General features: G+C 39.8%; 2 protein-coding genes and 2 non-coding genes across 12 annotated transcripts in view; all 4 read right to left on the bottom strand.

The window, feature by feature from the left end:
* The window catches only part of NAP1L4 (nucleosome assembly protein 1 like 4), a 28,036-nt gene extending 13,748 nt beyond the window's left edge, over nt 1–14,288 (bottom strand). For 5 of the 8 annotated variants that reach the window (XR_005953431.1, XR_005953433.1, XR_005953432.1 and 2 more), the window contains exons 1-8: nt 14,166–14,274; nt 9,232–9,292; nt 7,667–7,768; nt 6,597–6,738; nt 6,404–6,490; nt 4,765–4,884; nt 4,074–4,145; nt 201–340 (exon numbers count right to left, since the gene is read on the bottom strand). Coding sequence is in view for 4 of the 8 variants with exons in the window: in XM_041415018.1 (XP_041270952.1) it covers nt 201–340; nt 4,074–4,145; nt 4,765–4,884; nt 6,404–6,490; nt 6,597–6,738; nt 7,667–7,768; nt 9,232–9,292; nt 14,166–14,259 (818 nt within the window). In the remaining 4 variants the exon portion in view is untranslated. Of the gene's footprint in view, nt 1–200; nt 341–4,073; nt 4,146–4,764; nt 4,885–6,403; nt 6,491–6,596; nt 6,739–7,666; nt 7,769–9,230; nt 9,293–10,313; nt 10,346–14,165 lie in introns of all 8 variants that reach the window. The other 3 variants (XR_005953434.1, XM_041415019.1, XM_041415022.1) reach the window with 2 other exon arrangements.
* LOC121341594 lies at nt 2,693–2,813 on the bottom strand. The gene has a single exon (XR_005953454.1). It is a non-coding gene; the product is annotated as a small nucleolar RNA SNORA54 (small nucleolar RNA).
* On the bottom strand, nt 6,082–6,209 carry LOC121341595. Its single transcript, XR_005953455.1, has one exon. It is a non-coding gene; the product is annotated as a small nucleolar RNA SNORA54 (small nucleolar RNA).
* A 4,140-nt stretch (nt 14,289–18,428) lies between the features above and the next one.
* CARS1 (cysteinyl-tRNA synthetase 1) overlaps nt 18,429–27,935 on the bottom strand; it is a 33,191-nt gene continuing 23,684 nt past the window's right edge. For both annotated transcript variants that reach the window (XM_041415026.1, XM_041415027.1), the window contains 5 exons: nt 24,291–24,371; nt 23,769–23,836; nt 22,342–22,401; nt 21,043–21,126; nt 18,429–19,942 (listed from right to left, as the gene is read on the bottom strand). In XM_041415026.1, coding sequence (XP_041270960.1) covers nt 19,808–19,942; nt 21,043–21,126; nt 22,342–22,401; nt 23,769–23,836; nt 24,291–24,371 — 428 coding nt within the window. In that variant the 3' untranslated portion in view covers nt 18,429–19,807. The remainder of the gene's footprint in view (nt 19,943–21,042; nt 21,127–22,341; nt 22,402–23,768; nt 23,837–24,290; nt 24,372–27,935) is intronic.

Genomic DNA, 27,935 nt, shown 5'->3' on the forward strand with positions numbered 1-27,935 from the left:
ACACAGTGTTAAAATATATCTCCATCTATGCATCTGTTACTTTTGCATGCTCAGACTAACGTCATCATCATCATCCCTACAAACATTCCCAGTTCTGAAATCAGTAACAATTTTATCTTTACTAATTATTATCACAATAAGCAAAAAAAAAAAAAAGCATTTTTACTTCAGAAGCTTTTTTGAATTTCAGTTTTCCTTACCCCTCACAATCAACTATTTCAGGTCCTTCAAATGAAAAGGGATCTGTCTTGTCTGGCTCCGACTTCATCTTGTATGTTTTTGTCAGGACTGAATTAGAAAAGTAGTCATTGGGCCCAAAGTGGAACTCTAATGAGAAAGACTGGAAGAAATTTTATGTTACCACTAACTTTCATGTATGAAATAGTGCATAAACATAATTATCATTAATTAAACTCTGAAAATAGGAAAAAAATAATTTGATGGCAAACATATTTGAAACTACAGCAGAAGCAGGAAATTATGAATGACAATGAATTTCAAATGTGCAAGAAGCTACAACAACCTTGGCTTGGATTCAAATTATAAACTGGTAATTAGTGCATTTCATTCACCTTCACATAAAGCACTGCTGTCTTGAAAGCAACCTTAGAAGTATTTTGAGAAAAGTCTTGACTTCATTTCCTATGGAAGCCTCTTATCATCCTTGCTCTAGTGGTGAAGTTGTTATTCTGAAGTAATTTTAACATTGTAACAACACCATGTGGTTCTATTGCTCCCCCAAGTCTGATCAAGATCATGATGTTAAGAGAGGAATCAGACTTTATTTCCAATTAAAGTACAATTTACATTGCAAGAGTCTATGTAAATAGCACAGTCCCCCAGGAACCAGAGGGTGTTTCCCATTTGATAACAGAAAATCCTGCAAAGGAACACTGATTTCATAAACTGAGTCCTGCAACCAACATGTTTCAACAGCCTGAAGCAGGTGTTTCTGGTTATGTTTGAACCTCCTCTGGCACCCAAAAATTGTTTGCAGAGGTTCAGTTTCTTACATGGAGAACAAAAGACTCATTATAGAAAACCACAGCATCCATGATACATCAATTTTCAGTGAAGGTTTCTAAACTGCCTGCACAACTTTGCACCCAGGAACAGCTATGAACATTTTAAAGTACACTAAAACTCAAGCTGTCTTGGAAAGGGGAAACAAAGAATTAAGGTTTTTGGCAGCATTGATTTAGTGGCTTGAAGGGGGAAAAAGTCTGCAAATCAGTTCAGCACAACAGAAGGACTGAAAGCCAAAGCTCCCAACACCACTGCCCAGCCACAGCATGTGTAATAGTTACCTTAAATATCTGATTTACTCTCCCAGTAATATGCATTACGAATTAGCCCTAATCTGCATACAAAACAGATTACATAACTGCCAAAAAACTGGCCCTGAATGCACTTCCCCAGGCATTCTTCAGACTGAGGCCAGAAGAGTGCCTGTTATCACCAAGTCTGCCTTGCCATCCTTTTTCTCAAGGCTATTCATGCATGGACAAGAGAAATAACTTGGGACAGTTATTTAATAATAGCCTGTTCATGGCAGATATTTATCCCTCCCTCATCTCCCAAAGGCCCCTAATCTTCCTAAGACCCCACGAATCTCCTCACATGACTCATGCCGGCTGAGAGAGTGGCCAGGGAGTGATGGAGACCAATGGCAACAGCAGCCTTCCCAACCCCCGTGCTCCCTGTTTAAGGACAGGAAGCCACTGGGACCCAGCAGTACACTGGAATATCACACTGGCTATTTCAGCTTTACTTCCCTTTAAAGCACTTCAAGACAGCTGCATGGTTTGGAGCTGTCTTCAGCTAAGGCTAATCTCTCTCTGGCAAACATCCTCAGGGGAAGAGTTACAAACTTAGCTTATCCACTACCAGTGACGAACACTCATACCCAAATAATCCCATAAACCATCACTGGGGCTATAAATAACCAACCAGTGGCACTATTTAGCATGCAGGATCCCAAGGGCTAGCAAGACAAAAATATCTGCATAGACTGCATTTCAGCATCTCAGTGTATACCTGCTAATCAGGAGACAAGAAGCTCCAAGCTCCACCTAATATTTCAAGTGTTGTAATAACCTTTCCAATACTCTTTATGTGGACATCTCTGGGTTTTTTTTATCAAATATGTGCTCATGAAGTTCAAAAAAAAGAAACTGCCTTTTTTTAAGCTACTTCAGTTATACCTAGAAGCATCATCTAGGTCTGAATATGCTAGCTAAGGATCCTGACGTCCAAATAAATATGTAAATATAAACTATAACTATAAAATACATACAAATTTATCCATATGGTTATAAATAAGTGAAAGTAAATAGCAATGGAGTCACTTATGCTTCATGCAGATAAAAGTTTCTATGTGCAGGCCATAACAAACAGGACTTTGAAGCACTTTAATTGCAGTCACGTAAATTCACTTTTGGAGTGCCATAACTATGATTAATTGTTTTGGATCAACAGTAAATCAGAAAATTCCTAATTATCATGTATTTCTTGATCAGCAAAACCTAATCCCCAGCAGAATTAGTGTATCTATGACACTGGTTATGTGAAGTTCATACAGTACAAAGCTACCACTGCTGCACCAATTCTCAACAAAGAACAGCAGATTTTGTTGAAAGACAGTCACACACAGCTGCAGAACAGGTTTCACTGAAGCAGTCAGGAACACATCCTTTGTCTCCAAATACAGAAGGGACATGGAGTTTGTCAGCCTTCCATTACTGGATTTAATGTAGCACTGGAATGGAACCTATTTGCAGAAAAACGCTGTCAAAAGGTTACGAACAGTGCGAGACCAGATAAATCCAGTGTGTAAAGAGCTCTCCAGCTTGAAGTACTATAAAACAAAGCTGAATGAGAACACAAAAATGATGTAGGCAAAAAAACCCTATTCCCATCTCATCCAAATGCCACTGACTAGATATGCTTCAAGACAAAACAGGCAACTTGTTAGAATACCTTACTTTGTGCTTAGACAATTCATTTTCTTCCCAAAACCCATATCCTCTCCCTAAGCCCTATCAATCTTTAGGAACTTAATTCTCAGTTTTTCTCTGCCATACTCCTTTCTTGGCAATTCTCAGCTTGAGTGTTTCAGTACTAGTAGAATGAAGACAACAAGGAATTAAAAAAACCCCAAAGAGCCCCAAACCAACTTGCTATTAACCATTAAAAGCTATTCTGAGAAAGTCCTTCCACCTTTCTTATGTGAATCTTCAATGATGGCTGTCTTGCATTTCTTACAGGCATTATCAGAAGACCATGGCTCCATAAGGCAAAACAAAAAATACCAAATATAAGAAAAAAGCCAGAATGACAAAATTTGAAGAAAGTATGTATAGGCTCAAATTCCATCCTTCTCCCTGCCTCCCCTTCAAAGGGAGTTCAAGGAATAAGTGTAGTGTGCATAAAGTGAATAAGCAGCAGAGCAACTTCTTTTCAACAGAGCAACTTCTTTTCAACAAACACAGTACCTGTTTCTGTACATCAAATGTAAACAAAAAAAAATTTCCAAAATTAAAAAAACATGAAGCAGTACTTTAAAAAATACTCATGAGGTACCCTCTTAAAATACTATCTAATATATTTTCTATTCTTTTCAACAGGCACTGTATCTAAAATCATTGTCTTTGATTAGTATTACCAAGTCATATCACTTTTGATATAATATTTGACACCCAGAATTTTTCCCACAATTGAATTTCAAATCAAAAGCAGCGATGCAATTGTATTACTAAGAGCAGCTACACTTGAATTTGAGAGAGAAAAAGAAAGGAAAAAGTAGACAGATCTCAGCCAGAATTTTAATCTGGAAACTACAATAATTAGTAGTTTCCTGATTACTAGGAAATCAGTCCTAATCCAGGCTAAGAATGAAAGAGCAAAGAGACAGGAAAGCTGAAGATAAATATTTCAAAGGCAATGCATGAAAATAACAACTGAGAAAGAAACCTCCCCCACACACAACAGCCAAAGAGAGCTGAATGAGTATTTTGGAATGCTGCTCACTTCATTACTACAATCTTCATGAGAAACAAGCAGAGAAAACTCACCATAGGCTGTCCTGGTTCAGAAAACTTAACTTTAATATCCTGCAGATGTTTCAAGATAGGTTCATCATATTCCTAAGCAGAAAAAAGTAAAATCCAATTCAGCAGGCAATACTCAGCAAAACAGTCTCTCCTTAATGCAGAAGCAAACCTTGTAACAAACTCAACTATTTCAGTTAAAGTAAAGATCTGGATGCAAATTTCTTAATCATAGTTGTAAATTCTATATGCCAAATTCCCAGTCATTTTAGGGCTGACCTTCAATAAACAAAGCTGCTGGGCTGTATTACTGAACATCTATGTATTACAGTAACATTCATCTTATCTTAGAGATAAGATAAATCCTCCAGGGTATTTATTACCAGTGAGATTCAGAGGCAGACACACTCCAGGGAACAATTCTTTAACAGCATTAAAAGCCACCAATACAAGTGCAGGCATACTACCTAAGCTATTTAACATGAATTCAACCAATCCAAGGTATTCTTATAACCTTGCAAAAGTAATCCTTTATGGATTAAACTAAAAATGCTTGTTCATCATCTTAAGCATCTTCAGGGATTCCAAAGACTCAAAAGATTTGGTGTCTTACACCAAAGGATTGACTCACAATCCACAAGGACTGACTATTAACAGGAAAAGCAGCAATTCATTTAACACAGCAGAAGTTGTTCATTTCAGAGTAAAAACTTACTTGTACTAATTCACTTAGCATATCTACATTCCTAAAGATAGTAAACCAGAAGTCTGGAATTCCTTTGACATTTGTCTCTTCTGCTTTTTCATCTATTACCACTGCATTTTTCAGGTCTCCCTGGGAAAGAAATACAGAAACAGCTGAGAAATTAAATTGTGATTTCTTTGTATATTTAATAAACAAGAGACAGAAGAACAAAGCAATTGCCATCTCTGAAGCTGTGTTTAAGGAACACTTGAAATCTGCTTTTTTTTCTCTGCAAATTAAGTTAAGAAATACAAGGTTTATTTACACAATTGAACACATACACAATTCAGATTTACTTTCAACTCATTTACAATTCTTTTACATGAAGACTAAAATAGACCAAGTGTCTGCTTCATTGATTTGACACAACAGAAATAATTAAAACACTACCTTTCTAGAAACAGAAAAAAATATAAATGCATTTCTGTTTTTCTATTAATCTCATTTTTGTACCTCCATAAGCCACCTACAGCGTTTCATCTAAAAATGTAAAATTTAACTTTGTCCTCTGAAATGCTGTTTTAGCTTGCCCATTTTTCAGAATACTTGTAAAGTTGTTTTTTACAGTTGTTTTTTCATTATTATGCTGTGTGTAATTATTACTATTTTGGCAATCAGGATGCCCTCCACATAACTGATGTGAAATGTTATAAAAAAGAAGAATGAGGAAGTCATTTCTCAATCCTAAACAACCCTGGGAATTCAGCCTGAATTAGCTGCACCTTTCCTTTTACACCACTAGATAGCAGCAGATATTTGAGATGTTTCTGGCAGTTACTTGGGTTATGGCGTGCTAAGAATCCAGAGCTGCAATTTATTTCCCATGTAGACACGTTTCTGATTTTATTGTGTGGAATATGGCCTGTCAATGCTGTATTTACACAGAGCCCAAGGAACGGTTTTTGCTCATGCAAATGGAGCACTGTGTCATGCTAAATCTCAGGAGATCAGTAAAAACAAAGAGAACAATTCACTTTGAATACAGAAAAAAAAAAAACAAGAAGAAGTCAGGCTAAGGGGAAAATGCAAAGAAAACCTGACAGAATGGCAAACAGAGTTTTCTAAGTAGGTCACTTTTCTGAGACAAAGCCTGAGCACACATCTCCAGAAATGATGCTGGGAAAGTAACAGGCAGCCCACAGACTATATTATGCCTCCTAAATCTAGACAGCTCCTACTCAACAGGCAAGTAGGAATCCAGCAGCCGAGCAGACATTTTATGAGCTCGATTCTGTTTTACGACTGTATGACAAGTGTCTCACCTGTATTTATGAAAATGAAAGCTAAAGATGTCCCCCAAAATAATGGAGCCAGGCAGAGAACCAACCAGTCCTTTATTATCTTAGGGTTTCATGTAGCACTGGAATGGAACCCATCAGCAGGAAGGTGCTGTTAACAGGTTACGAACAGTGCCAAAGGCAACTCCTCAATTCCTCCAGTCACAAATTCAAAAAAGGCTAAACTAACGGTGTAGAAGCTTTCACTGGCCATAACAGTGTATTCATCACAAGAACACATCACTGACACTCAAGTCCTTTCAATGGCAAGAATGAGAATTTAACTCTGACAATCCAATATATCCACAGTAGAAGACCCAGCTTATACTCACAGCCAGTTTTTCTTCATCCTCATTTTCACTGTGCCATTCTGACTCTGCATCTGTGGGTTCAGCTTCTCCATTAATAAACTCTCTTCTCTGTGATAAAATAATCCAAAAACGTAATTGAAGATGTAAAATTATATATATGTAACCAAAACTGACAGGAACAAATAAATAAAAATTATATACATAATTTTCCTACCTTATCAAAAAGAGGTTGATAGAGTGCTGCATATTTTCTCTCTAAGTCATGTACTTCTTCATAGAATTTAGCTTCTATATGAGCACATTTCACCTGGAGCTTTTTCAAGGCATCAATTCTTCTTATCACTGCTTTTGGAAAGCTAAAAATCAAAATTATTTAAGGTTAAAAGTTAGTTGCCTCAGCATTATTTCACATATTACTGACAAATAGGTTGCTTATAACTACATGCAATTTTAAAATAAAAGGCTTATGTCAAACATATATGTTTCTCCAAAACCTATTTCAAAGAGTTGAAAGAATCCTCTCCTACCCAAGTTGTTCTCAAAGGTGTTATCTTCTGTTCCATTCCCTGGGGCCACTACCCTCCCCGTGTAGTTCAGAGATCTGAAATTAATACCTTTGTTTACACCTAAACTTTGAGACTAGATTTGTGTTGATCCATCTATGAAAAATAAGAACTGTGCATTCCACAGGAGAAAGCTCTGATTCATGGGTCATACAAGGCACACACTGCCCATCTGCACTTTAAATTGTTAAACATTTAGACATAGTCATGTAAAGTGATCTCTTTAGAGAACTTAGGTTTTTTTTCTAAAAAGATGTCTACAACCTGCTATTCTCAGTCAAGAAATAAAAGCACAAGTATTTACTAAAGGCAGCATTTAAATCTATTTACAGTCAATATAAAACTAAGCTTCAAACTAGGGATATACAGGTCCTGAACTTCCCATTACATCCAGGACAGCAATCTTATAGAAATTATGAGTCAGTGTAGCACATACCCTGTCAGAATAAGGGTCACAGAAGGAAACAAAGAAGGGAGGGATTTATTTCTATCCAAAACAAGAAATGGCCATGGCAAATACTGAACTGGACAAAATTCTGTTTGCAAGTTTGCATGAGGTAAAACTTCACTTTTTTTCCAGAAGTAAGATACTATGAATCACAGGTTAAGTAAACCATTTTTCTTAGTGAATAATTTATTCTAATTTTCTATCTTAATGACACAGTAATAATATTCTTTTATGCCTTCAGTCTTTCAGTGTTTTATCATGCCCAGTACTTACGTTTCAATGTAACTTGAAGGAGTAACTGATGTGTTGTCAAGACGTTCCTGAAGAGCTGCCAGGACCTGTGGATTTTGCATCACTTGGTCTGCCAGCTTTTCTATGAAGACAGAAAACCCCTTTTAAACAAATTTGCATTGATTTATAGTGCTTTTGTCACACGGTGTCTTACAGCAGTCACAGTAAAAACACTACTTTCACATCTCAAATAACACCACTGTTATTTGAGGTGTGAATATAGTGAGTATTTTACTACTAACACAGTTACTTCAGAACCACATTTCAGGAATATAAAATTGGATAATGATAGAAAAAGCACTCTTCTCTTTGCACATCTATCAGTTGCTTTTAGAAGCAAGTAGTACATTGACAACATAAGTAAATTTCCTGTTTTCCCCTCATGTAAGAAAGTGCATACAGAAGTCTCTATCCTTCTGTACTAGCTGTACCTTAAAAGCCACATATAAATTTTCAGGAGAACCACTGAACTTTACTTTCAAGACACCTATTTTCCAGTTAGTGTGACTCCTGCAAAAACCCTTCCAACTCTGTGTACTGTACAATAAGCAGCATAGCACTGTGACCTTGACAACTACTTATTTTTTACTTCAAGAAGATTTTACAATCTGTAAGATTCCTCAACCATCACAACACTTCCCAGAAGACTACTTTTACAGGAGATCAGATCTAAAATGCTTCTGGTTAGGTGTTAAAAACCCTTACTAATAACCATGCACCGTGTCATGGTGTGAAGGCTTTTGCTTTTCACATCTTTCCACTCTTTCTCAGTGCTCTTTTCCCCAGACATTAAAACCCAATAAATTGCACAGCACACACTAACATGGTGAAGCTTTTATGTGCTTGCATTTGTGTGCTGCTTTGTTTTTCTTATTTATTTGAAATTGTTTTTTCTCAAGCAACTTGGCTTTAAAAGTTATTCAGTATCTACCAGTTCTCATGAGATTTTCAACTGCCAGTCACAAAGGACTTACTAAAAAAAAAAAAAAGGTAATGAGGGAGACCTAAAGAACATTCATGTATATGAAACAAATTTCCAAATTTCACTACAACTTACAAATTTGAGTATCTGAAGAAGTAATGGAACTGTAGCTTTTCTGCACTCACAAACAATTTGAAAAACACTACTCAGCAGTTATCTGTACACCTTACTAATGGAGAATAAAAACTTCAGAGACATTTTCTGAAGATGCACTTTCTGAGAAACAAGACAGTAAAGAACTAGCACACAAACAGAACTGCCCATTTTAGTAATTATGCTGACAAAGAATACATGTTGTTAGAAGCCAGTCTTTGCAGGCCTTATTGCAAGGGTCTAGAGGGTCATTTCAGGCAATGGTAAAGCACCACAGTCACAACACATACAAAAATACAGCCTTCACTCTGGCTTTGGCTGCAATAAACATGGAATACATCAGAAAGTGAACAGTTATCCTAATAACCATTGTTTTCATTGTTTTGCTTTCAGCTGTGAACACATCTTCAGTTTTGAATGTAAAGGCTTGTTACACTCCTGTAACCTCACCTACTACTATGTATTTCATACCTTTTTTGTTGCTTGCATTTTTAGCAGCCTCCAGAGACTCTGAAGCAGTATCTTCTGTTTTACTGAAAGAATTCAAAGGGTAACATATTAAAGTAGCATCACATTACACAAATGTCAGCATTTAAGCACTTTGGTTTACTACAGACATGTTTTACAAACAAGTATGCCAATAAAAGACATATTTATGTCTTCAAGCTTGTGAAAACTAAAAAGAAACAAACCAACCTCAAAAGAAAACATAACAAGTCCAAAACAAAAACCTCAGACAGATAAATTCATCTCATTAAATGAATGGCTGGCCGTTCATGTGTATGATTCAGTCTGCAAATCACATGGCCATTCACTCTGCACAGGAAGGTGTTATTACTCACAGATGAAAATATGAGACACTTGTAGTGTAAGTGGTGAAGAAAAACATGAGAAAGGATGCAGGTATGAAAGGAAGATGAACAAGAGATAAAAGCTCCGTTTCCAACTTCTCTAACAAGCTGTTTTGATAAAAACATTCACTTCCTATTCCAAAAGACATGTCCCTGGCCTCCCCACCTCCTGCTGCAAGGTTTTCCATCTCACTTCCCGTGCTGGAGAAGGAGAGGGCTCAGCATGAGTCAACATCCAGCCAGGAGCCCCGTGCTCCCTGCCAGTTTAGAGGTCACAAAACGCACACTGGACAGCGCTGACACTAACCCTAACTCACACACAAAACCAGACGAGATATCACACGTGCACATGGGTGTTATCAGGCACAGGACAGACCAGCTCAGCCAGCACTGCAAGCCTCAGAAGAGCAGCAGCACATATGGATTTGCAACAGTTCCATAAAAGTAATGTATGGTCAAAAAACACTACATAAGCTAGAAAAAAAAAGGTGCCTTTTGCATGCTTAAATTACACAGATTAGAGAAACACTAAGGCTCTTCAGTTCTTTAGAGCATTTAGAAAAATATTATCATTTTATGCTTATCTAAGTCTGGTAATCCACTCTCCACAGGTCAAAAAACCCAAAACCTCTCCTGTAGAACACCAGATATACACTTGGCTCTAACTACCTTGATTTAATTTCAGGAAAACATCCCAACATACCTGTTATCTGCCATCTGTGTGCCTGTGTCCACCTGCAAGTTGAAAAGTAGTGTTTAAAAATACTTGAACAGTAATTTGTTTACCTCAACAGAAGATGAAAATAGAACAGGTCATTGTTTAAAACCTCAATGCAAATTAACAGCTACTGTTTTTTTCTGTGAAATTCATCATGCGTAATCCCTCCCAGTAAACTAAACAGCTACCACAATACCCAAGTCAAAATGAAACTTGCTCAGGTTTTGAAGTCTGTCAGGTAGTTTAACACTCCTAGAACTTATTTGCTCTGTTACATACTCCAGATACTAGTGAATTTCTACCCAACCATGGGTCTTCAGTCTGAAGGTAAGTGCCACAGTTTCTTAGATTAGCTCAGGATTCTATTAAAAAAAAAAAAAAGCCAAAGAATGCAACATAAAAGTATTATTTTCTAATTCCTTGACAGCATCATAGTAAATAATGAAGCTTAATCTCTGCCTATATAGCATACTTGAGCAAAAAACAATGAAAGTTCAACCAAATTAATTACAATAACTTCCGAATCACTTTTTTCTTTTATCACCCAAGCAGAAAAATATGTTTCACATGTCTGTCTAATCAGGATTATTTTTGTGAGTAGCTGCTTCTGCTGCTCTACAATGTCCCTAAAACTGTTGCTAGATAAAAAGAACGCCAAAGAGAAGAAAATTATGTAGCAAGAGAAGGGGTTTTGACCCGTTTTTTATACAGAATCCCCTGTATAAAGATTTGCTCCTTATTTATCAAGTGTCAGAAAATGAAGAGGCAGGAGAGAATTTAAAGTCTTGTTATTGACAATGACTGGAACCAAGTTTAGCACAGCTACCCCAGCCCCCAGTATCTAAATCAGCTCTCCTGAGAAACCAGAGGAAGCCAGATTGTCCAACTTATTCTGCTGTCCTTTCTTTTCTGGGGTGAAATAGCCCAGCCTGCACGTGTATTTCAGCAACAGAGATTGGGGTTACTATTGGGGTTTTTTACCCCCACTTAAAAAGCTGATGATGAATTCCAGTAATCACTACCTGCCACAGAGAAGCACAGGGGGTGTTTTCCACCACCAAGCTTTCACAAAAGCAGACACTGGCCTGTGAGTCAAATTCAAAACAAAAAGCAGCTTCAATCATTCATCAGAGTTGACAGGTCTGCTTTCTCCAGCTCCATGAAGGCCAAACAGGCTGACCTCAGGCCCAGCTTCCAACAGAGGGCTACCAAAGAAGAACCTGAGCGCTCATGCCAACTTGAGCGGCAGCCCAGAGATTGCACGCACTCTTCCATCTGGAAAATGCTGAATCCTGCTCTCAGCTGCAAAAGCAACACTTGCACAACCATTCCAAACAGAACTGAAAAGCTCTGTTAGTTTTCAGCAGTACTAACAGCGTACTTCACATTATTCCACAGCAAGTTGTCCACATCTCCCATATAAGCCTGGAAGCCCACCCTACAGATTAGGCCCAGGAACAAAACAGAGGGGCTTCTGGCAGAGCAGGTGTTCCACCAGCTCAGGCTGATTTACTCCCAAACGCTCCCTCTTGCCTTACACGTAACAGGAGAAAGTGGCAATGGCAGCAAGCACCTGCTAGAGCAAAACAGATTTTTACAACCTCACAGCTGAAGAAATAAAGGAGCATAAATGTATATTTCCTTCCACAGCAACAGAAGGCAGGGGATAAAAATACACAATTAAAAAGGTAAAGCAGAGCAAACTGACCTAATACCAGAGTTCAGCCTGCAAGTTATATGATGCCAGTCACTATTAGAGGAGGCAATAGTAGGCAACTAAAAATGCAGACTGGCAGTACTTAAAAATTACCCTCCGAGACTTGTGGCTTCCAGCCTCGGCCCAGCAACCGAGCTAATGGAACAGACCCTACTCCACATGAAATTCCTCTGCTCAGCTGTTTGTGCTGTATTTCCTGCAGGGAACCGCTTCCCAAGGGAAAACCAGATCCTCACCTGTGTTTAGGAAACACGGAATAATGTTTGAATAGCAGTGGCAAGCAGTTCTTGCCACTGGAACAGGCAAGAATTGGGCATGTTCTGACAAAAGCCACTCACCAAGGAACATGCAAGAACAAAAAAAGGAAAAAAGGAGAAAGACACCATTCCCTGGTGCAAATACATACTTCAAGCCTTATTTCACCCCTAGAGTTGTGCCTTTGGCAAATGGAAAATAAAAAGAAGTATATAAATAAATAATTAGATGCATCTTTCTTAGAAGACAGCTTGTGATTCCCAGTTCCATTCCAGCTGCCTTGCACGGACTTGGCTGCCACAGCAACAGTTTGGGACAAGCTGGTGAGGGCAGTGGAGGGGAGGGAAAGGTAATTTTAGAGACAGAGTTCAGCACTCACCAGTTGAAAAAACCAGAACCAAAGCACTGAGCCCTCATGACCCCTGTCTTCATTGCTTTCCAAGCAACGTGACAGGCAATGAAGGCACGAAAAAGCAACCAGAACCCGAGGAAATAACAAGAGAAGGAATCATTATTATTGCTGCCACCGCCATGAAGAGGCCAAATGAGTGCCTCGTTTCTCCTGGAGTTCCCTGCTTCCACATGACTCTGGGCAGATGAAGCTCTGGGGATGGAGATCAGATGGAGGCCCTGTCCTACAAGGCAGGCTATTGTCTGGCACCAATGTCACACACCAGCAATCCCTTAAAGCTGCAGGAAACTGTAAACTGCACGCACACCATGATAGGAAGAGTTCATTACAGAGACAATATCCTCAAGGATGCAAATTCAAGGAAAAAAAAGCTACACGCTGGCGAGATGTACTCATAAATAGAGGTGCACACAGAATAAATCTTCTCTGCCTTGCAGAAACCTTCTAAACATAACTGAAGGACAAAACAGGAAACTGAAGGGCTCCTGAACTCACAGGAAGACTCCTGCCCACAGCTGCTAAGTGTTTTCCGTAACTACAACAAATCAGAAGAGAAAGTACAGCTTCCGTTTCAGAGGCACTGAGCTGTAACCCCGCGGGAAGCCACAAACAAACAGTCGGACGCTTTCTGTAAGGATAATAAGGGATCATGAAAAATTATTTGAGGAACAAACTCATTCACCTGTTCCACAAGTCCCGAATAGCAGCAATACTTAGATCACCTATGAAGTTTTGTGAAAGGAACACTATTTTGTTTGGAGATGACCTCATAGAACGTTTCCTAGTAATTCTGGTTCCACCTGTAACTCCCACACACGCGCCCCTACCTTTATATTTGAAAGCCTCGTGTGCAGATGCTACAGGAAAGGAACCTGACAAATCCTACGGGCACCGGCATTGTGTGCAGTAAACAATCGCAGCACCAAAGAAAATCTCAAACAGGCCCTTGACTGGCAGACAAGGAACCCGAAATGCAAAACCGAGCCGCGACACCGTGGCTGAGACCAGGCGAAAGCATCGCACCGCAGCCCAGCAGCGCAGGCCTTGACTCAACCGGAGCGCGGCGGCGTGCGAGCGCCGGGGGCAGCGCTCACCGCCGGCAGCCCCGCCGCCCTCCTCCGCCCCGCTCCCGCGGGAGGCGGGGACAGGGCGGGCGCGCTGCCAGCCAGCGCGGCCATACATGCGGCCGGAACCGCCGCGTTCCCCGCCGCCAGGCGCGGAGCAACGCGGGACCCGTTCCGCGGGCCCCAACTTCTGGAACCGCCCTTAAAATGGAACCGCGGCAGGCCGGGCGCAAACCCCTCCGCGCCGGGCGGCTGCGGTCGCCGCCGTGCTCCGCCCCTGAGCGGGCCCAGAGAGAATCGCCGGTCCCGATCCCGGCTCCGCTCGGCCCGTCCGCGGTCCCCGCCGGGTGCCCGGGGCGCGGAGCCCGGGGCCGCCCGCCCTCACCTACCCGCGCCCCTCACGCCGCAGAGGCCGCAGCGCCGCCGGGCTCCTCGCAGCCTCCTCGCTCGGGCAGCGCCGCCGTTAACAAAGACGCGTCCCATTGGCCGCGGCGCGGGCCCCTCCCTCAGCAAGGGCGCCGCCGATTGGCCCCGGCGGCGCCGCGGCCGCCACGCCGCACGCGGGCCATGTTGACTGTTCGGCGGTGCGGCGCTCGGCCAATCAGGGCGGAGGCGAGCGCGTGATGCGGGGCGGGGCGGGGCCGAAGGGGACGGCGCGTGCCCGCGCCCTTAAAGTGACAGCAGCACGCCTTTGCTGCTCGGCTCCTCCGGCGAAGTTCTCGTCGGTAACCTGCAGGAGCCTCCCGGCTGTGTGCGCCGGGCCGTCCGGCAAATACCAGGGGCTTGGAGAACCGGGGCCTGTGGGCCTGAGGCTGTGGGCCTGTCCTAAGCGCCCACAACGGTGTCACAGTCTCGGCCCTTAATTCCGATCAGAAACCCTCAGCTCGTTCTTGGCCCCCGGGCAGAATTAGAGCAACTCCACCACCTCGCCTCGCTGACCTGTCCTCAGAAGGACGCAGCCATCCATGGCAGCATTCCAGTTGGGTGGGCTCTCCCGCCATGTCAGCAATGGCATCCATCTCAGGAACTGCCGTTTGCCATTAAGACGATCCGGGCAGTTTCTGAGGCACCGTGCCTGGCCTGAGGAATGTGCTGCTGCTGCTGCTGCGGCCTTACAGCTCCTCCGCAGCAGAGGGGCCGTGGCAGTGCCCATCTCCGCTCGGACACAATTCCCTGCTAGGGCAAGCCAGGAAAAGCCCACTGTCGGCCCAGTCTGCGTGCACGGCAGCCTGAAAGCACGGGGCAATTTCAGCACCTGGAGCCACTTCCAGAGTTTTAGTCATCTTTCACTCAATTGGAAAAAAAACTCTAATCCTTTTCTCCTGTCAGGGAGTTCCTTTCTTCTAAAAAGTTTTCTCCAGGTCTGCAGCTTGGATTTCTGTAACAACTAGTGTTTGGAAGCAATGAGATCAATACTTAATAAAAACTAGTCAATATATTAATGTTGGATTATATAATTTACAGTAGGAATTTAAGTTACAGGAAAAACCAATGAATCATTGATTAGATACCAATATTGTAATTAAAAAATGAGATGATTTTGAAAGAACTGCAGGCATGTTATAGCCAGTTGCACAAACAAGCAGATTTGGTGGGCCAGAGGACATGTTCAGTGGAATGCTCCCCTTCTTTACATTGCTTCCAGCTCCCTTTCCCTGCTTCTGCAAACCAGACCTTTTTCTAACATGAGCAGATTAACAGCCTCTTCATATTCCCATTAATCCTTAATTTTGGGACAACCTTATTCATGGTAGTGACTTTTTAAGGTCATGTATGCATGTATGCATTCATGGTAGTGATTTTGCTTGATTCTCAGTGTTCCAAAGAAGAGCATTATGAACTCAGAGAAGGGCTTATCTGAAGGCATTCCTACTCCACACTTCTGTGCTTGCTGCTGGCTCACAGCTATCAAGTATTCTTTTAAGATTTTTCTGTCAATCTCCATTTTGCTAGAAGCCACTCAGATGCTGAGTACAAACTCCAAATTTTGTCTCCTACGAAGATGCAAGACGGGTGTGAGATCTAGCTGCACCTTTCTATGCTTGTATACCAAGGCAGACACACATTTCAATCACCTTACACCTCTGGATTTTTAGTGCCTGTCTCCAAAGGCATTAAATCTCCCATGGTCAGTGAGGGATTTTTGCTGACTGCTGTCTAATCTCTCGTAGCACAGTGCTAGGCTCCATGACTGTGGATAAAGCACAATCTGTGGAGTCATCTTGCTGTCAGGTGCTGCTCCCCTGCAGGGAGCTGCAAAGGGAGGGATATCTGCTGCATCACCCTGGCTCGATTTAAGCACCCAGCCTCACATGCAAGAGCTTGGAGAACCGAGGAGGGAAGGGATTGTGCCAGAGCTGCCAAACAGATGCACTTGACACTGGAGAGCAAGCTTAGGCTGAGATCTGTAAGTGGCATTAAAACTGTCTGTGTCTTCTGCCCTTGGGTGGGTATTAATGGAAACTGCTCTCACTGGCTGAGATGCCAGACATTCACAGCCTCATCTGAGATATAAGATTTCCTCTGTCAATGACTTTTCCTGCAGGGGAGGAAGAAGTTTGATCATTGCTAAGCAGAGTCTTGGCACTAAATAGCTGACGTGCTTCTTAATTAATGTGTTCTGTCTCGAGGCATGTTAAGTACTATGCGTGTGGTACATATAGAAATTGCTTTGTGAAATCAGAGCGGAGCAAAATTCCTTCCCATATTTGTGTGGTAGAAGTTGTGTAACAAAGAGGTAGCTAAAGCTGGTCCAACAGCTACCACCAGCTGAGAATGCTCAAACTTACCTTCAACTTCTTTCTCTACATTTCAAGCTATGCACTGTATGTGGCAGTGAATTCCTTATTGGCACACTTAAAATGTACCAGAGCCCCTGTGCAACAGGAGACAGCAAATAAAAATGTTAGGATAAACAGGTCAAAGAGAATGTCATAAATGGAATCAGCACTCATCAGTTGTAGGTCTTTGGAAAGATTGGTGGCATCAAGTTCACTCTGAACAATTCACAGATTTTTCTACCAGTATCTGAGCAAACTGAGTGATGGGAGGAATTTGTTCTCCTGAGTGGAGCAGTATTCACATTTGACGTTAATGGGAATTTTCACATCAGAAATGCTGAAAGGCACACTCTGAGCAAGAGACAAACAAAATTTGCTGCTGCCAAGTTTAGGCTTCAGCCAAGGGTGCAATTTAAAACAGAAACACCACTCTTTTATCTTCCCTTGCCATCTCTGAATAAATTCTTTGATAAGTGGGAAATGAAAAGCTCCATGTTGTCTGAGCAAGATGAAGTCTCTGTACCATAAAATTAAAATATTTTAAAATGCTAAGATTTTGCTATAAGGATTTTCATAATTTTTCATAATTTTCATAATGCTTAGAAAATAATATTTCAGACTGGCTTCCTTGAGAATGTGTATGCATACATGACCTTAAAAAAAAAAGCACATACAAAAAACCCACCCCCCCAAAAAAAACCCACTAAAAAATTAAAATACTGTGTAGTCTATCCTCTTCCTTTTTCTGGCCGAGTGAGACAGATGACTAAGACACTGCAGACCATTGCTGTTGCATTCCCTTCTGCTTGCCAGGTCTCTCTCACAAAGCAAGTGCAGTGGAATTCATTTAAGTGCCACCTTGAGGGATTGCCAGGGAATAGGTATTGTCTGTGCAATTTAGTAATCCCACAGATCAACTGGCACACCCACACTGAAAAAGTCATCTTAAGCAGTGTGCCTCCAAGCCTGGCTGCAGCATTCTTTGTTTGCCACCAAGTTTTCCTTCAGCAGGATTTTACAAGTACTGAATTTAAAAAATCATACTGAGGGAGGAAGCAGTGTGTGCATGTGGGAAGCATACAGAAAGACCGGAAAATAACCTTTGGAAAAAGTGAGTCTGAAATGCTCCCAAGATCCCTGCAAGGAGAGTTGTCCCAGAAACAAAATGAAGCATTTAGGAAAGAAAAAAGGCATTTAAAAAAACCCCATTCTTCTACATTGATATAATAATGGAATTGGATTAGGTTCTATTAAAAACATAGGAGGAAGAGAAAAAACAAAATGTGGGGGCAAAAGCCACAATTTTATCATGGCGATGTCATAAACTACAGCCCAGGACAGCCACGGATCAACAGCATTTTCTCCACAGTTAAATACTAACTCACTTCAAGTAAGTGCTAACTCAGATCACCAAAAACAGTTTCTGTATTCAAATTCCTGGCACTATCTGACATTAAGTTGCAACTTCAGAAACAGCATAGGCATGTCCCATCCTTTCAAAAATGTCCTGAGTGCACGTGCATCTTCAGGGAGCATGCTGGGAAGAAAATGATGAGCTGATAATGCCAAAGGGAGTTGGGATCTAAAATGCTGCCCAAAATGTAATTGAACCTTTCTTCTTCCCATACCAAAGGATGGAGAAGTTGCCCTAATGGCCATGGCTCGCTATTTAAAGTATCATTGTGCAGTTTAAACATGCATTTATAAAATTGATTAGAAATCAGCAGAATAATCAAATATTGAATGCAAAATTAATTAAATTAGTAATAGCAAGCTAAAGAAAAAGCTCTGTAAACCACATTTCAAGAAGATAGTTGTGGAATAAAGATAAGCTCAATAGTCCCCTCACTACACAAAGTTCACATACAAGTATTTCACAACAGATTTTATTTTCTGCACACAAGATGCGCCTGCTTTACTGACCTTAACATTATGTATATTTCCAAAGGCAAATACAGACAAATTAGAAAAAACCCTACTAGACCTTTCTGTGGCTCCAAATAATGTGTTCATTTCTCAGAAGGAGGAATATAAATATAAAAATATCAAGGAAAAGCAAAGATGTTTAAAGTCTTAATTAAGAAAAGGAACATAGCCTGATCACTGTAGCATGAACCTAGGAGCTGAGAAAACAGAGGTGTCACAGTATGACTTTCTGCAAGTCACCTTGAGAATACTGAATGAATATAGTTCTGCAAATCAGACACTTGGCTGTTCTGTGCAGCTGTGAAGTAGGTGAGATATTTTTTAGGATTTCATGAACTTTAGTTCATTTAGTAGCTTCTGCCAGTGAAATGCATTGTTAGACAACAAAGAACTCTCCCTGAAGTATAGTGTGACCATACTACATCAGAAAGCCTTTTATCTCAGGGTTAAATCATCATGTTAAAAACATCAGTCTTGACTACAGGGCAATGTCTAGCTGTATTCCTTAACTGCAAATCAATCCACAAACTGTGTATCAATAGGAAACCCTCTGTTAATTCTCCATGGCTCTGAACTGGTAATTAGGTACTGAGTACTTTGGGCAATCAGGTACTTTGGCATGGCTTCTGTTTCCTTGAAGGAATAGCTCCAAGAACACACCACCTCTGCCATCAGCCCTTCATGTCTTTCCCACCTGTTTGTTCAGTGCAGGTACATTTGCCTTGTACTTACCCACTTGACTGCAATTGCAGGCTGATGATCTGTTCCCTTTTGCAACAAAGGGACTGTTAACTTCTAGTATGCAAAGTGTTCTGGGTATACTTACCAGAGTTTTTAATAACAGCAGCTAGAATAAGTATCATAGTGGAACTACCCACTTTTCCTGCTTATGTAAAGATACTAAAGTCATCTGGAAAATACTGTTCTTACTGTGGGGCAAATTACTCAGCTCCCTTTTAGCAATAAATTTTTCTGACTGTAACATTGGGTATTAGATAGAGATCAGTATGCAGAACAAATTAACCAAAGCCTGAACAGCTAGAATTAACAAGAATCCTTATGTGGATTTGCTGACTGAGCAGCACCTTCACAAACAGAACTGGCAACCACATTTGCTATCATTGAGAAGAAACTTCTTACATGTTGGCTTTTTTTTTAAATGATGGATTTTTATTACATTTCCAGATGACATTATTAACCCACGTAAACAGGAATTTTTCTTTGCACATAACAGAAAGTGTAAACAGAAATTTGAGCATCAGTATATGCTCACTTCTTCAATGGGAACCCAGCACTCGCCTTCTAAATAAAAAGTCCTGTTGTTTTCAATTTGCACTTCCATTCTGAACCATTTGTAGATACTCCTTGTGTAGCTTCTCTTGGGTTTCATAAAGTTTCTTTAGCTTCTTAATTTGTCCTTTGCTAAGTTCTTTGCCTTCTGTATCATGGGTGGGAAATCCCTGAAATATATTTAAAAAAAAGAGAGTATTTAAGATAAGTTCTTGGATTGCTTTTGTTCTTTATGGAATCATGTTTTAATAAGATAGGGAGATAATGTCATAATGACAGGCTGTCAGGAAGGGGTGTATCTTGGCTAATTTTAGTCACCTAGAAGTTTGACAGCTAACTTTGCCTATTTCTGAATGTTCCTTTCCTAGCAAATCAAGAGGCATAAGGGTGTATTTATCTTCTGTCCTGAACCACATAAGGCAAGCTTAGACTACTAACTTCTACATGGTTTTAGTTAAGAGAATAATGACTAATTCCTGAACAGATGGTTAAAATAATCTTTTAATCATACTAGCAGATTGAATTCAAGGCTTAAAGCAAAAGCAGTAAGATATTTATATTCTTGATGGAGCAAGTATGATCAGCATTTTTATGGACATTCTCCTTGGCTTGCAGGGTTATTTTCCAGTATTTATCCTCTCCATTCTGACTTGTCCCCAGGACTTGAATTTGTGTAGGTGAAGGGCAGAGGCAGAAGCAGGATCAATGACCCAAATCAAGTATAAGTGAAGAAACAATGCTTTATGTTTTCCAGGTAACCCTTTTATCCCCAAGGGGAGCAATCAAGAGCAAAGTTATGCACACAGCCCCTTCAGGAAGCCTTTGCCACGAGACAGCAAAACAGTGGGCATAAGGGAATGGGAAACACAGGACCTCTCAAACAAACATAAGTTCTGGAAGAGTTGGGGAGTTTGTACTTGCAAATGAATACCCTGCCTTGCACCAGATAATAAATATGTGAATGAACATCATACACATTCCTACCCACAATATATATTTTGCTTTGCAGTAAGGGGAGCCAAAAGAAATGTACAATCAACGTACAAAGGAACGTAGAAGGAAAATACCCTTGAAATGATGGCTAACAGAGACCTTGCTCCCCCGTGCACAATAAAATTCATGTATCACCTCTTCCTTGTCTCCTTCCCTCCTCTTGCTGCATTAATAGCACCGCCCTGGAGGTTTGGGACAATATTGCTATAAACATATACAAGTAAGTATGCACAACTGGGGAAGAAACCCCCTCCCTGTATGAAGAGAAGTCGCTTACATTTTCATCAAACATGGAATATTTGTCAAGTTCCAATTTAAACATTTCATGTGGTGGAATCTTCATTTTTTCCAGTTTTGCTGCCTGTAATATAAAACACGCATATCACAGTTAATTACTGACAACCTGTCACATATGTAAAAGTACATTATAATTTCAAAATCAAGGAGCATTCAATTCATAATTGTTTATTAAGTGAAAAGAAACTTGAAATGAGAAACAACTCAGTAGGGTCTTAGCTGTGCTTGTCTGGAGGAAAAACTGGTTTAAACCTGTAGAGAAGCACTTTCTAAAAGAGATGCATTGCAGAAACTCAAAATAATTTGCTTATATACTACAAAAACTGTATCTGACTCTTGCTAACTTGTTCTTTAGTCAAGACAAAGTGAAGAGCTGCTACCATAAAGCATATTTGGCAATTAACTCACTGCAAAGGTAACCACCTTTACCAAGTTTCTTGCTGACAAGCTAAGGTTTCTATGCAGGTCACAGAAGAATCAGATGCAGTAATTGCACTGAAAACAAACTGAACTCTCCCTTATCTGTAAACAAGCACATCTCAGAATCTTTTCCATGTAATTTTTGCCCTATGCAAGGGAATCACCTTTTTAAAGAAATGAAAAAAGGTACTTGAATTTGTGGATGATAAGTGCTATTTATCTTGTTTTGTGTCTGTACCTGGTGCTCTCTAAAAGTTTTCTTCCTCTTTTAACACAGGAATGTATTTCCTGTACTGTTAAAGTCATCAGCATAGCAAACAATATTTTTTCTTATGAGTTCATCTCCTCTGTTTACTCCCCATCCAAAGCCCAAAACCTTTGAGCTATCTGAATTTCAATCACAGACATAAAACATTTCTCTGCTCAGTTATAAGGAACAGGGGATTTCTTACAGAGAAAAAGAAAAGAAGGAGAAAAATAAACCCTTTCACATGTACCTATGATATTAGAAAGGAAATCACATAACAAACAACACAAGCGAAATCTCTAACACTAACAAGCATGTAAGATACTACTTTGTCAATTAGGTAATACTGTTTATAGACTGAAATTTAAGTGCTACAAGTTCTTCTGTAGTAAGTTTTTGCAGGCTTTAATTGTGTTTTCAGAAATGGCTTCTCTATCAGAATTGAAATTCCAAGCCTGAACTGCAAGCCAAAGGCATTCTGAGCAGGAAATTGTAAACAAAAAAAAGAAATGGAGACCTGGTTAAGGCTGGGCAGAGAGCCTGTGTTCTAATGGTCTTTCCTGCACGTGACTACTGCTGCCTACACTTTTCCTTCAAAATGAGGTTACTTACTTCCTGCTGTTGTTTTTTCCTGGCTGCTTCTTCTTTCTTCCTTTTTTTCTCTTCTTCTATCTGTGAGAGGCAGTTTTAGTGAGTAAAAGGTAATGCACGATTTTCATTTGGTTGTTTTCTACAAACCTGAGCCAGCTCTCCTGGATATCTAATTACAGACAGAACTGGCAGCATGACCTGCAGCAAACCCACCATGCCTTATAATTAGGATTGTCTGATACTTCCCACTCCATGACTTTGATTTAATTTGCTTTTATTCACAGTTAAACAAGTTGTAAATGTTCAGAATGCATTTTGCATGCAAAATGGATACCTATAATAGAATACCTAAAATAAATTGTCCTATCATTTTAGGGGGAAAAAAACTGTTTTGCAAATGACTTTTAAAAAAGACTGTATTTCAATGATATTTTAAGCTCTTGCCTCAAACTGCAAAGATATCACAGTTCCTCAAGCAGCAGTTGTATCACTTGATGTTCCTAGGGAAACAACCATCCAAATTTAGCCAACTTGCTAAAAATCCCTTCTTGCACTTGCCTGGGAGAGACCTGTCAGTTCTCTAAGGGTTCTGCCAGTACTGAACATAATGCTGTTTCCAGGGAAAAGGGACTCTGGCTGCAGATCCTACCCAGCAGCTATAAACAAACTGCCTTCAAATGCCACTCTGACAAAAACATCTGGAATTGACTAAAATGACTTCTCCCTTTTCTAAAAAACATCAGCATGGAAGGAGAAATGTTGCAAAGTCTTTCAAAGATTTCTAGTCATGACAGAATTTTATTATTTGGTAAAACTGGAGACGGACAAGTTGAATTGTTAATTATGTTAATTGAAGCGTTAATTTAAATATTACAAAGTCAAATATTAATGCTAGGAAGTGCCAAAAGCAGGGTTCCTTGTGCATGTGAATTCAAATTCAAAAGCTTTATAATGTATCATGAATTCTTGCCCCACGTCCTGAATATCTCGCTAATCCATACTATATTAATTAAGACTTAGCCAGTAAATTTTTTCCTCATGTATCAGATGAATACAGACTAGTTCTATGGAAAATGTTGACTTCATTTGTAAAAACAAAAGAAGTCCAAATTAGATTCTCATTGGAATTGTTCTTCCAGAGAGATAATACAGTTTGAATGCAATACTGAACATCCCTTAGTTATATAAAGATCTTAAAAAGCAAACAAATAAAAAATCTTTGAGGTATTCACTAGGTCCCATACAAAGTTTCAAGTTTTCAAGAAGCTGTTTCGAAAAATTTTTTTTTTTCAAACATACTTAAATTTTCTGTATCAATTCTCTTATGTCATCTTCCGTGTTGCTAGTCTGCTATGATTTTTCTTATGAATTATGAAAGAAATGCAAAAATATCCATAGCTTACACATTACTTTAAATTTTAGAAGCATAGGATGGTTAAAATAATTACCCTTTTCTTTTCTTCTCTTTCTTTCAATAATGTGTCCTTATCCACTAATTTAACCACAGTTGGAAGTCCTAAAGAAGCAAAAAAAAAAAAAAAGGATTAATTTCTTGATTAGTCTAAGATAAATGTATTCACCCTGTGATAACTGTTTTATTTTTGCATGCTAAATGCAAATACAACTCAGTGGCTACTCAAAAGTGACTAAGAAATTAGGTGCTATACAAAAAGGTGAAAAATATTGCAATGTATGGGTTTTTTTAATTCTGTACATATATTGTAATATACAGTTCTATAATATATATTTATATATATATATATATATACACACCATTATATATAATACATATTATGTGCCATTATATACAGTACATATGAAATATATATATTTATGGTGCACATATGATATGCTATAGCTCTGCAATACTTGAGTTTACTGAATTATTCTAAATTTGTTTTCCCACTTCTTAGGAAAACATCAGGATTATAAAAACAGCTGCTACAAAATTTCAAGAGATAACTGGGTACCTTCATGATCTTCAAATCGAACTCCAAGTTCAGGCAGGATGTCATCCCGAAGAGCATCACTCAACTGCAGCACTTCAGTTACTACAGAGCATGAAAAATACTTTCAGTGAAGTAAAATTTGGCCAAAGTATAGTTTTATACAGCTACCTAGTTACTTAAGTACAATTAAGAAATTGCCACTCTCTCATCGAGAGAGAAAGTTATCACTTGACAAGACAAGACCTAAGTCCTGCCTTATTTCAGCCACATAGAGAAGCAGCACGTTTCTTTGCAGGGACTTGAAAATTATGATTTTCTTCCAAGATACCCTCACTGTTCCTGAAGGGGAACAGAAAGAAAATCCAATGCAATTTGGAAATGATGCAACAATTCTGCCAGAGTATGGTGAAAGGGTGTATGACTCAGGAAGATCCTAATGGTTTCTATAGGATGTGCAATAAGAAAGGTTAAAAACTAATTTTAGAAAATCACAAATTAACATATCATGTCCTAAATCTAACAGTGCCCTTTGAAGGACTATGATTTTGTTGATTTGATAACTACACATACATTTGTCAGAGGAACTGTAATCCCAACACCCTCTTTTTATTTCAAGCAATCTATTTACAGCAGAACAGAGAATTTTCGTTTGGCTTTCTGCACAGTGACCAGGACATCATGGCTAATATTTTTTTCCCTTGCAAACTTACCAAAGAGCCTTTGATGACAGCAAGGAGTTAAGAACTTAGGATTTAGCTGAAATATATGCTATTTTAAGGGGAAAACAAATCTTCATACAAGATAATTTTTTGGATAAGAAATTGTATCAATTGAGATACAGCAGAACAGTTAAGAGGGACTAAATTCATCAAAGAGACCCAGTATGCTGCTGTTGTGAAGTCAGTGGCATTTTTTATAGGCAGTCTGGTATTTGGGAGGAACACTTAGCAAGTATAACAAGACAGATACTTGGGTTAGATGTGCTTATAATTAACAGGTGTTCTCCCTTTCAGCAATTCTTAGCTGGTTAAACCTAAGAAGTACTCAGGGTCTCAAAGTTATTATTTCAGGCAGTGGAAGCTTCCATCCAGGCAGTTTCCTAAACACTGCACATTGTGGTAGATAGAAGTACCATCCCTGAGCCTTCATCTCTTCCACAGCTCTCAGAGAGCTGCAAGTGAACAGCACTGAGTATCCTAAAAGCATAAGAAGGAACACCCTGTTTCAGTGCATGGCTGTGTTCTGTGGCTCTCTTTGCACAGGAAACCACTGCAGTGTACAGAACCTCTTTTGTCTGCTGTAAACAGAGTGGCTGTTTCTCCTGATCCACAGCAGTCACACACAGTGAACCACAGTCATGTTTGATGCAACTCTAAATCAGCCATTAAGATAAACCAGGGATCAGATTCCCTCACTGGCTGTTGACACTAAAAGGTGTTGGCTCTATCAAGACTTCACCAGAAACACCTACTGCTTATTCACCAAAACAGCATCTGCACAGTTATAGATGTTCACTTATCTAAAATCATGAATAGTTGAAAGCTGAAGAAGAAATCAAGGAGAAACATATAATGAAACATACTATTTGTGAGAGGACACATCCTCTGATCAATCCTGTCATGCAGAGGAGTTAGCACCACACTTCTTAGGGCTGAGATGTGCCTGCTCTTTGCATGTGGCACCTCCAGAGCAAATATGTTTAGGACTGGGTAGGGGGTTGTTTGTGGCCTGCCGCAGGACATAAGGAGGCTTTCACTGAGGACAGTGACCAGGAAACCAGAGGGACAATGCCTTATCAGCAGTGCCCATCAACACCCCAGCAGATGGACACTCCTTGGGCCTGTGACTACTCCCCAGACCTCTTCACGTTTTCTGTCAGTTTCAAGCCAAAGAGTATCAGATGTGAAACAGATGCTGAGATGTTGTGAATCAGAACACTGCGATGGGAAGGAAAAAGAGGAGCTTGAAAAGCATCTAGAGAATGCTGGATATAAAGACTGGCAGCAAAAGACAAGAGCAGGCAATGCTACCATGAGAGAGTTTGCCCCAGTTCTGGTCAACTCCTGACATATTTGGAAGAGGGCAGAAGGTGCAGAGGGCACTGTGGGAATTATTAAGTCCACATTTGAATGCTACCCATTCTGGATGATGGTAACATTTTTGCAGAGTACATATATTTTGATTATTACTAAAAACCGTAGCTTTAGAAACGGCTATTCTGTGAAATGCTTTGTATATACATTTTGAAAGTGCATGTGTGTGGATGGGGGATATTTGTAATAGTCTGCAGGTTTTACAGAGCCACATGCTTTTTATTTAACATCTGAGAATACTTAAAGCAATACTGATTGTTTTAAATAATATTTAACACAACCCTGCCAGCAACAGGCTATGATGGGGAAACTCCCTTTGCCTACAGCCATGCAGAGGCACTATCTCCAGCCACTAATCAGAATAACTTTTACAGTAATTTAATGCTTCCTGCAAGCAACAATTTAATGGGTAAAGGGAAAGAAATCTGCAGTATGTCAGTGCAGGTCCTGCCAACCACCACTCAGCTTCCATATATCAAATAGTTTAAAAGAAAGGTGCCTCCCTGGTCAAATTGCAGAGTGCTCCATACCCCAACCAAGCAGCAACTAGATCCAGTCTGACTCTCACTGTCCAGTGTATTTCAGGCAAAAAAAATCACTGCCTTCCAAGCAGGAAATTCAAGTGCCAGTAAGCGCTTGAGCCAAGTGTGTTCTAAAAATGATCCCTCTGATATTTAAACCTTACCACTGCTAAAAGCAATGATCAATTTAGCTCAACCATCATAAAGCAAGGGGAAAAAAAAGCTTCATATAAACAAGTTTGTTAAATACCAAAAGACTAAAGCTCACATTTTTGGCTGCGGATAAACACTCTTTAATTAATTCAAGTTAGAGAAAATATTTACTATTGGAACTGTTGGAACTTATTACTAAGCCTGTTTCTCAGCATCAATTAGTCCTATAAGAGTTTGACAATAATAGCAAATAGCAAACAGAGTAGTCACAATAGCAAATACAGTTTAGTGCTTTTAATGTAGACTTCTCAGTTTTAGAAGAACTCCAAAGAGTAGCAGAATGAGAGTTCAGAGTCTTTTCCAGCTGAATAGGTTACCAGACACAACAAGTAATTTTATGTTTCTGTGTAATATATGGGTTACTTGTATGTTTTTTGCATTAAAAAATGCTCTGTTTTGCCTTCAAGTACAAATCCCAGTGTCAAAGTTTTAAGAAAACAAGAATCAAACACATGTTGAAGACATGCAAAATTCCACAGGGAACAGCAGAAAATAGTAAGAGCTCCTCCATTAGGAAATATTAGTAAAATCAAAGAATGCCTAATGTAACAACCTTTTTAACACTCTATAGTTCTGCTGCCAACACACAGAGCATGATCAAAGCTTTTCAGAGGGATTAAAAAAGGCACCTGAAACTTCTAGCAAACTCCCAGATGAATTCTCCAAATAGAGCACTCAATTACCATCAGGGGAGCTACAACTCCAGCTATTCTAACAAATAAGAGTGAACATCTCAGGCTATTTAAATGCAGACACTATTATTGTGTAGCAATCTACACTTTTAAGAAAATGCAAGCTCCCCAGGGAAGAGATCATGGGTACTTTCATACCTAGAAAAA

This window comes from Onychostruthus taczanowskii, unplaced genomic scaffold (assembly GCF_017590055.1).
Source record: "Onychostruthus taczanowskii isolate IOZ18803 unplaced genomic scaffold, ASM1759005v1 scaffold49, whole genome shotgun sequence".
NCBI lineage: Eukaryota > Metazoa > Chordata > Aves > Passeriformes > Passeridae > Onychostruthus > Onychostruthus taczanowskii.